The 11143-nt window shown below is 36.9% G+C and overlaps 1 protein-coding gene across 1 annotated transcript; it reads left to right on the top strand.

The window, feature by feature from the left end:
* On the top strand, positions 1-1998 carry LOC133858600 (pentatricopeptide repeat-containing protein At5g43790-like). Its single transcript, XM_062294079.1, has one exon. It carries the CDS (start codon positions 176-178, stop codon positions 1946-1948), a length of 1773 nt encoding a protein of 590 aa, XP_062150063.1. The 5' UTR covers positions 1-175; the 3' UTR covers positions 1949-1998.
* The last annotated feature ends 9145 nt before the right edge of the window (positions 1999-11143 follow it).

The raw sequence follows: 11143 nt of genomic DNA, 5'->3' as shown, positions 1-11143 counted from the left end.
AGGCCCAATGAACAAATCATTGGGATTGCATGTTTCCACAGGCCGGCCGGCGGCCCAGTTTGCCCGACTAAAATTTTGGGCGACCATTTCACTCTTTTGCAGTGAAGAAATGATTTGCTCTTAATTCCAAACAACACATATTTCCATATCTTCGTCCATCCACAGTTTTCATTCCATGAAGTCCGAGAACCCAATTTTCAACCACCCAACCCTCCAGCTCTTAGAAAAATGCGAGACCCTACGCACCCTCAAGCAACTCCATGCCCACATGATCACAACCGGTCTCGCCCTCCACACTTACCCTCTCAGCAAACTCCTCCTTTTATCCTCCACCCTTGCCATAACCTACGCACTCTCCATCTTCAACCAAATCCCAAACCCAACAATCTTCCTCTTCAACACTCTCATTTCCTCTCTCACCAATCACAGACACCACACCCACATAGCCTTCTCCCTCTATAACCGCGTTCTCTCCCACAAGATCATCACACCCAATAGCTTCACCTTCCCATCTCTCTTTAAGGCCTGCGGATCTGACCCATGGTTCTACCACGGTCGAGCCCTTCACACCCATGTCTTGAAATTCCTTGGACCCGCGTGTGACCACTTTGTTCAGGCCTCATTGCTCAACTTCTATGCCAAGTGTGGCAAAGTTGGTGTGTCTAGATATTTGTTCAATCAGATTAGCCAACCAGATTTGGCCACGTGGAACTCTATTTTAGCCGCATATGCACGTAGTGCTAGTTCTGGTTGTGATACTAGTTTGTCCTTGGAGGTTTTGTGTTTCTTCAATGAGATGCAAAGTTCTTCTATTAGGCCAAATGAAGTTAGCATAGTTGCTTTAGTTAGTGCTTGTGCTGATTTGGGTGCGCTTAGTCAAGGTGCATGGGCACACACTTATGTATTGAAAAACAATCTTAAGCTGAACCGCTTTGTGGGAACCGCACTGCTTGATATGTACTCAAAATGTGGGTGTCTGGATTTAGCGTACCAGTTGTTTGATCAATTGCGTGAAAGGGACACATCATGTTACAATGCGATGATTGGTGGGTTTGCTGTTCACGGTTACGGGCATCGGGCACTTAGCCTTTACGAGAGAATGAGACTTGAGGGATTAGTTCCGGATGATGTAACGTTTGTAGTTGCCATGTGTGCTTGCTCGCATGTAGGTTTGGTAGTGGAGGGTTGTGAGATTTTTGAGTCTATGAAGGAGGTTTATGGGATTGAGCCAAAACTTGAGCATTATGGGTGCCTGGTGGACCTTCTAGGCCGAGCGGGGAGGCTAAAGGAGGCTGAGGAAAGGGTTAGGACCATGCCCATGCACCCGAACGCCATTTTGTGGAGGTCTTTACTTGGGGCAGCAAGGGTTCATGGAAATTTGGAGATAGGAGAAGTTGCACTCAAACACTTGATACAACTAGAACCAGAAACTAGTGGGAACTATGTGCTCTTGTCAAATATGTATGCAAGTATTGATAGATGGGATGATGTCAATAGAATTAGAAAGCTGATGAAAGATCATGGGATTAACAAAATGCCCGGAAGTAGCTTGGTTGAGATTGGCGGTGCCATGCATGAGTTTCTCATGGGAGACAAGACACACCCGTACTCAAAAGAGGTTTATTTGAAGCTTGAAGAGATAAACAGAAGATTATCAGAATATGGTCACAAGCCAAGAACAAAAGAAGTGTTATTTGACATTGAAGAGGAAGAAAAGGAAGATGCTCTCTCTTACCATAGTGAGAGACTAGCAATAGCTTTTGCTCTTCTTGCTTCTGATTCGACTAGTGTCCCTATCCGAATCATTAAAAATCTTCGAGTTTGTTATGATTGTCATGTGAGTGCTAAGCTTATTTCTTTGATATATGTAAGAGAAATTATAGTGAGAGATCGAAATCGGTTTCATCATTTCAAAGATGGAATGTGTTCCTGTTTGGATTATTGGTGACAAGTTGTTTACATTACAATGTCGATAACTGCATCTAGAAAGCAAAAAGAACCGAGAAAAGTATTTCTAACACCTTTTCTTTTCTCGGACATTTTATTTTTATATAAAGTCGATCGATTCATATATATATATATATATATATATATATATATATACACTGTTGCTTGGACCTACATGTTTATGGCTTCAATGGAGCATTACAAGTTGGCATGGGTTAGGCGGGCCAAGGTGGATTTGTTTGGACTTAATTAGTTCAAGCCTGCTGCATCAACCCAAGAGGGAGTTAAGGTATGCTCATAATTTACATATATTGCACGTAGTAGTAGGTTCTGATATTCAATAATTATATTACTGTTTTTCTTCTTTTTTTGGGATGAAGTTCCAAATGTTAATTGCTTCAAATCGTTATGGTTGGTTTCTCAACACAATATATGCAGCAATATATATTTTTCTTTTTTCTTGATAATGAGGCTGTTTCACACCCTCTTCCATAGTCAAGTTTATTTGTGAAGCATGCATGGTTTTAAGCATGTTCGATGGGCATTTTCACAGAGGCATTGATAAGGATGATTTATGCAAAGGTGCATAAAGATAACCATTATATTCCACCTTATGGAAAACTTTTTTTGAGGTAATGTAAGGAGTGCCACTAATGTCAATTGGTTTAGTGTTGGAGTAATGCTACAAAGATGATTCTAGTCCTCTTTTATGTCCTCTTATATGTTATGTGGCTTTTAAAATCAACATTGAATTTGAGATAATCAATATTGAATTTTGATCTAATGGTAATTTTTAAAAGCACAAAGACATTTGGGATGACACAAGAAGAATACTAGTCCTCTTATAGTATTATTTTAGTGTTGTTATGATCCTAACTTCTATTATATTTGTAACTTTCGTCTAAAGCAATGCAGGTACTGCTGTGCTTACATATATATGACCCCATGAATGGCCTACCTGGGATAAAGATAGGGTGCGAGCTGCCAGTACTGAGTGTACCCGATCCAAATCCGCCTAACCCTATTCAATATTCAATCAAAATTGAATAAATCATGAATGTAGCGTAGGAAGAAAAGCAAAAGATTTGATACTTTTATTATATGTTGAACAAGTTGAGCTCAAAATATGATAGTCGTTACATGAGCATGGGCCGGAGGATCGAACGTAAGATTGCGCAAAGCGTCTGGTACTGGGCAGGAGGAACGTGGTGTTTTTCCTTTTCAAAGCACGGGTGATCGAGTAGTGAACGCAAATGAAAAATGAGTACATCTGGCCATGGGTGGAGCCAGGGGGGGCGAGAGGGGGCAAATGAACCCCCCCTGGCTCCAAATATAATATGGCATGTGTTCCTTTAGGTGGGTCGTGCATGGTTACTTTTGACACTTTTATATACTTTTTGGACAATCAATATCTTGAAACGGGAAAGACGGCTAAAGATTTTTGCAATGAAGGATTGTATTTCCCATTCAATTTTGAATGTCTTCTATTACGATTAGAAAGCAACCGTGGTGGATAATATTGTCTAAACTTGAATAGTTGATCTCAATGATCGATAGAAGAAACTGTAAGGAAAGTGAGCGCCAGCCCATTGTTGAGGAAAGCCATCAAGCAGATGACATGCATGATACGCATGATTAGTAAGAGCTGTCAATTTTTTATTTTTGACATAACTCACGAACTTGATACGAATTCAACACGAGATTAAAAGGTCAGAGTTGAGAAGTTCGACCCATTTAATTAAATGGGTTGAATTAGGATTGAAATATATAGTCTTATATTTATATCTCGACATGACTTTAATCCGACACACGACATAGTGATTGATAATTATTGATATGACTTGCAAATTCGATACGAACTCAATACAAAATTATATGGTTATGATTGATGGGTTTGACCCATTTAATTAAATTGATCGGTTATGATTAACCTATATAATCTTATATCTATGTCTTGACATGACCTGAACCCAACACACAAACATAAATTGCCACCCCTCGTAAGATTAGTTGTGGGACAAGAAAGGCAAAGCCTTACCAATTAGAGCCAACGTGATTGACAATTTGACAATACTAATCTTCCCAAAATCAGACACAATTTTCCTTAATTGAGCAGGAACGTGTTCCCCCATAGTTGTGTATAAATAGGATGGTTGAGTAGAGGAAAAGCATGTACAAAGCTTTTCAATCAATAAAATATCTGTTATTGTACGTAGTCCCCTCTTTGCTATCTGATTTTCACATACTGTAATCGTTTGGATTTAACAGGAAGAATGCAGCATATGCTTTTCTAAATTAGAAGTTTTGAGTCTTACTAAATAATAACCTAGCTACCACTACCACCTGCCGCCTACCATTTCATGAATGAATCCCGGCATTTTTTATCACGAGGGCTTCTTCAAGTCCGTTAAGTTATAGCCTGATTCAATTTCACCAGAGCATCAATAAGACCCAAGACAAGTAACACTAATCAAGCTTGTGTAGAAATTCCAATTGCGGGATTCGAACCCACACCCTAATACGTACCAACCACTTGAAAATTTTCTTAATACCACTAAACAATTGCAGATGATATTTCCACGTGCATATATACTTGAATCAAGAAAGACAGTGGAAAATGAAGTTTTGGGATTTGTAATTCAAATGGATGGGGTCTATTTAGAGACACCGACACTCTTTAACTACTCCAGCATAATTAAACAAATTAACATGGTACATGTAGGACAAGTGGGGCTCAAATTCCAGTTTCTTTCTTTTCTTTTTCAATTTTGTTACCCACATAACATAATCACGCAGCCCACACGCGTGAGATATAAGTAAAGCAAAGATTAGGTTCAATTAGGGTTTTATTTATGAAAAAAAGAAAAAGAAGAGAGAGAGAGAGAGAGAGAAAGGAACCGACCACGTTGATTATTTTATAAGATTTGATCAAGAAAAGCAGTGTCTTTAAGCCTAAAGTTTATTAAAAAAAAAAAAAAAAAAAAAAAAAAAAAGGTTCCACTAATTTCGTTCATATCCATATTGTATAAAAATAAAATGAAATACATGATTTAAAAAGCATTAATAATGGAGCTAAACTTTGTCCCATATCGATAAATTAATGGCTCAGTAATCACCTTAATTTCCACCATCTCTAAAGTTGGATCCATGGATATATAATGGCTGTCAGATGAGTTTGAATAAACTATTTATTTATTTACTTAATTTCTCTTTATACACCAGGTGTGCTCTCGGACATTTATTCCATTAACTATCCTCATCATTTAATTACAATATTACCAAAGAGACAGAATTAGACAAAACCGCGCGCATCCAGCTGCTTTTTCCTCCAATTGTCTTCCAACTTCCAAAACGCATGGCTTAGCTTTTGCCTCTTTTTTTTAATTGCATTATTATGTTCTATGAGTTGATTGATTTTAGAATGAACTTCACCACTTCACCATCTAATTTAACCTCAAACCCTAACCGATGGGGTGATTGCAAAAATTAAAATTTGAAAACACTAAATTGAGAGTTTTTAAACTTAAAAAAAAAAAAAAAAAAAAAAAAAAAAAAAAAAAAAAAAATTACAAAAACGATGAAAGTTCAAAGAAATTAAAAAAATATTCCCTTGATTTTATTATCAATATATGACTCTAATTAGAAAGTAATCAAATGATGCAATCTTATGAAACTTTACACTCAATGCAATCCAGAATGTGGGGAAAAAAATGGGATACGTGGCTTTGAAACTAGACATGAATAAGGCCTATAATAAGGTGGAATGGAGTTATAAGGAAGATGGGATTTAATCAACAATGGTGCAACTTAATAATGCAGTGTCTAAAAACTATCCAATATTCAATTCTTATCAACGGACAACCGGTGGGAAATTTCTGCCCATCCCGTGGCATATGCCAAGGAGATCCACTCTCACCTTACACTTTTATCATTTGGGCTGAAACTCTGAGTTCTCTCCTCACTCAAACAGAGAGTACGGGCCGGCTTGCAGGAGTCCCAACATCCCCAAAGGGCCCCAAATTGAATCATTTGTTCTTTGCTAATGATAGTCTGTTTGTAAGGCAACCACGCGTGAGTGGAGGTGACTATATCATCTTCTGGACGACTATGAAAAGGCATCAAATCAGAAATTGAATAAAGAAAAGACATCCATCTTTTTTAGTCGCAATACTAGTCAAGAAACCCATGAACGCATTCTTCAGTTATTTGGCATCCATAGAACGCAAATGTATGATACATATTTGGGGTTACCTACACTTGTGGGAAAGTCTAGAGTTCGAGAATTCAAAAGTATCAAAGACCGAGTTTGGAAGCTGCTGAATGATTGGAAAATCAAATTCCTTTCTCAAGCAGGGAAGGAGATTATTCTGAAAGCAGCTATCTAGGCAATTTCCACGTACATCATGTGCGTTTTCCTGCTACCTATGGCCATGTGTAAGGATATTAATTCGATGATGTAAAATTTTTGGTGTGGTCGCAAGGATAATAGCTTTAAGATTCACTGGATGAGCTGAAAAAAGTTAGGTTTCTCAAATAATAAAGGGGGGATAGGTTTTCGAGAGATGAGGTGTTTTAATAGAGCACTCTTAGCTAAAGAGGGATAGAGCTAGGCTATTTAAGAATCCCCACAGTTTGGTGGGCAGAATTCTGAAGGCAAAATGTTATTCAATGGAGTTTTTCTTGGAGGTTAATCTATGCAAGCACCTGTCTTTATCTTGGAGGAGTATAGTTTTAGCACGAGACTTGCTTAAGGAGGGGCTGATTTGGTGGATCGGAAGTGGGAAAGAGGTAAATATATGGGGAGATAAATGGCTTCCTTCTCCTACAACATATGCCATCCAATCCCCGATGAGCTTTTTGCAAGAGAATGCAAAAGTTAGCGAACTCATCGATAAAGACACAAGAGGCCAGGTGGAAAGTGCCTTTAATAAAACTATCTTTTGGGAAGAGGAAGTGGAGGTCATATCACAAATCCCTCTAAGCATGTACGACCAATATGACGTGTTGATTTGGAGGGGGTCCACAACATGTGAGTTCACAGTTCGTAGTGCCTCTCATTTGGAAAAAGATAGACAAGAGGAGATGGGTGGCAAGGGATCAACAGCTTCAACAATGCATATTTTTTGGAAAACAATTTGGGGTCTGAAGGTGCCTAATACAGTCAAGAACTTTCTCTTGCAAGCCGACTTGCAATAATATCCCCCTTACAAAAGATAATTTGTATTAGAGGGGTATTGTTTAAGACTCTTTATGTGTTCTTTGTAATTTGGATTGTGAATTGGTTAAACATATCTTATGGAATTGCCTGTCAGCTAAAAATGTATGGTGGAAGGAAAATCCAAAAAAGTACATGTAAAGGAAATAATTTTGTTGATTTGATAGAATATATGATGGATTGGTGCACAGGCGAAGAGCTAGAGTTTAATGCGAAAATCGCAAGGAGAATCTAATTCAGAAGAAATACAGTGGTCCATGAGGGGATTTTTGATCATCCAAACTCTCTGATCCAAGCAGCTGTCTTTTATCTAAAAGAGTATCGAGAGGTAAATGAAAAAGAGAAGCTACTGGTGGGAAGTATGGAGGTTGGGGAAATATTCAGTGGATGTGACGTCTCACATCGCCTGGGAATGAGGATGTGCTTATATGTATAAATGCACCCTATATGACACAATGCGTTTTAAAGCCGTGATAGCAATGAACCTATCAGAACTTCGCAGTTAAGCGAGCCGCTGCGAGAGCAATCCCAAGATGGGTGACTTCCTGGGAAGTCTGGTATGGGGAGCCAAAAGCGGACAATATTGTGTCATTGGGGGTGGGTCGTTACAGTGGAGACCTCCACCTGAGGGAATTTTCAAAATCAATTGGGATGCCGCCATTGATACCACTGACAGACAGATGGGTGTCGACATCACTGTGATAGATTTTGCAGGATGAGTGTATACTGCTACAAGCCGGTTTTTCTCTATAGTGCAGAAACTAGTGGTGGCATAAGCAAATGCGTCATTGCGGGCGACTAAATTCAGTCAAGAGTGGGGCCTACAACAGATCATTCTAGGAGAAGATTCTTTGCTGATGGTAAATGCTTTATATATGGTTGAACCCAGCTGGAGTATATATGGGCAAATAGTTGAGAATGTAAAAAGGGTATTTACCACATGTAGTAGTTGGCAAGTATATATGTCACACTAAAAAGGAGGCTAATTATGCGGCCCATGGTCTTGCAAAGGCAACAAGATCCTTTCCAGTTGATTTTCAACGGGAGAGGATCCTAGTCCCTTGCAAAGGTAGCGGTCAAACAATGCATGGATCGGGTTGGGATAGATTGCATTCATGAGGATATCCAGAGTATTGTATTGTCAGATTTCCATTCTTCAAGTTTTAATGAAGTCAGCAATTTTATTGAAAAGATAAATAAAAAAATAAAATCAAATGATGCGCTTCATTGAAATCTAATGGTCTTGCAAAGGCAACAAGATCCTCTCCTGTTGATTTTCAACCGGAGAGGATCCTAGTCCCTTACAAAGGTAGTGATCAAACAATGCATGGATCGGGTTGGAATAAATTGCATTCATGAGGATATCCGGAGTATTGTATTGTCAGATTTCCATCCTTCAAGTTTTAATGAAGTCAGCAATTTTATTGAAAAGATAAATAAAAAAATCAAATCAAATGATGCGTTTCATTGAAATCAAATGGTCTTGCAAAGGCAACAAGATCCTCTCCGGTTGATTTTCAACCGGAGAGGATCCTAGTCCCTTACAAAGGTAGCGATCAAACAATGCATGGATCGGGTTGGAATAAATTGCATTCATGAGGATATCCGGAGTATTGTATTGTCAGATTTCCATCCTTCAAGTTTTAATGAAGTCAGCAATTTTATTGAAAAGATAAATAAAAAAATAAAATCAAATGATGCGCTTCATTGAAATCAAATTGTATTGCAAAGGCAACAAGATCCTCTCCGATTGATTTTCAACCGGAGAGGATCCTAGTCCCTTGCAAAGGTAGCGGTCAAACAATGCATGGATCGGGTTGGAATAAATTGCATTCATGAGGATATCTGGAGTATTGTATTGTCAGATTTCCATTCTTCAAGTTTTAATGAAGTCAGCAATTTTATTGAAAAGATAAGTAAAAAAATAAAATCAAATGGTGCGCTTCATTGAAATCTGTGTATTTTATTTGTTGGTTTTGGGGTTTGAAAAATAATAAAATAAATCAGTATTTTATAATAATACAACAAGCTTACAAGTATTGTGAACTTTATCAGCTTTCGCGTCTAGATGCATTCAGATGAAAATTATATATAGACTTGATATCACAAGTAAGCGACTGGCTAAGGCACGAATATTTTACTTTCTTTAAGGCGTTGAATATTTTAATAATATATATAAACTGAAATTCAATATATATATATATCAACTGATGCAGTTGGCAAATTAAAGTTTTACTAAATGAACATCTTTCGTTGCCCTCAAAGTAACATAGATAAAATAATCTTATTTATAAATATTTGAATAGCTTTTCCATTGTACACATGCATTTTTAAGAGTGGCAAAGCACTATTTTGTAAGTTACAATGACAATTAAATAATAACATAATGTAGAAATAATTATAGAAAATGGGGTTGTAAATATTTTGTAAGGATCATTTCATTTAATGGGTTCTAATATTTAATAATAAATTATGTAACAATGAATTTATACAAGTAATTGCTTATTTATTAATTTTTATTAAAATACACCAACACTATATTATATTTAATGGTGTTATATATATATATATAAAATTAAATATTTAAAAGTTTGGCAGTCTCTTCATAATTATTCTTCCATAGAAATTTGATCCAAGGTGGTTATTTATTTATTTATTTTTTTTGCCTATTCAACCTGAGGAAGGAAGAAATGGGAAAATTACAAGAAAAATAAAAAATAAAGACGACCTTCAAAAAGTTGAAAATGTGTCAAATAAATGACCCAACCCGTTAAAAAACTGTCAAAGAAAATGATTAAAGTAGACAAAGTTTCAAAAACGGAACACACTACGTACGTACGGTCAGTAAGGAGCAAGAATGGGACATAATCATCTCAAAATTCTTCAATCCTATTCAAATCTCCAATCCAAAGAACACAAATAGGAACACAACCGTTCAACCCTACTTACTTGGAATAAAAACCAATGTAAATATGATAATTATATGATTGTCAAGATATTTTTGTTTTTGAAAGGACGGCAATTATCCAATAGGAAAGTTAATAGGGAACTGTGAAAAAAAAGTAGATAGTCTCCTTGACCCTTATAGGCTTATATTATGATAAAGACGAAGAAGAAAATTCGTCTTTTGACACCCATGTAAAGGTGCTTCTGTATTTGGACGAGAAATGGGGTATGTTCAATTTGGTAGACATTCAGGGGTGTGGTGAGCAAATTGATGAGATCATTGCTTTCCGCATGATGTTGGTTTTCTAGTACATGTCTGATTTTCTTTTTATTTGTTCTTAGACAGAAGGTATCTTTGAATTCAAATAAAGAAGATTCAGGGCAAGTGTAAGAGCACTATTACAAACATGCCAAGCCACCACACCCATGACCCACCCAAAATCTACAGTTAATCTACGAGTGTCCAAAGAATACGACGATGGTGGCATTGATTTGGGCACTGCCCTTTTTTATAATTCGAGCTTCTGTTTTACCAAGAGACAATACTATCCCTGCACAACGTTTTTTGGAAATTTGATAATAATTAAAAAAAACCCATTTACTTTTTACATATTAAAGAATATTTAACAATTTATTAGACTATAATTTGTAAGAATTAACTACAAATCAATTCGTAGCTAATGGTGTAATAATCATTCAACTATTTTTGAAAGATCTCAATGCATGAATCTGTCAAAGATTTTACAATCAGTTTTAATGTACTTCATCACAGAAGGTAAAAACCATTGCCCTAATTCCCTCATGGAAGGATAATTATGGTATTTCAGGTCCCAAACCTATGATAGAGCAATAACATGGGTGCCCAAATAGCTTCCTAATTTATTCCTGCAATTAATAAAGAAAAAGAAAGGCAAAAAGACAAAACAAAAGAGGTGGCGGCAAAAAAAGTGTCCAAGTTCATCCCCTCATGTTGGCTCCACGCTTTCTCTCTCTCCACTTCCTATAAAATCCACTTTAGATTTCTCCCTAATCTAA

This window comes from Alnus glutinosa, chromosome 1 (assembly GCF_958979055.1).
Source record: "Alnus glutinosa chromosome 1, dhAlnGlut1.1, whole genome shotgun sequence".
NCBI classification, from domain to species: domain Eukaryota; kingdom Viridiplantae; phylum Streptophyta; class Magnoliopsida; order Fagales; family Betulaceae; genus Alnus; species Alnus glutinosa.
This window is presented reverse-complemented; position numbering and strand designations above follow the sequence as displayed.

Coding starts and splice junctions, on each gene's coding strand:
- LOC133858600 (XM_062294079.1), top strand. CDS start 176: ATGAAGTCCGAGAACCCAATTTTCAACCACCCAACCCTCCAGCTCTTA.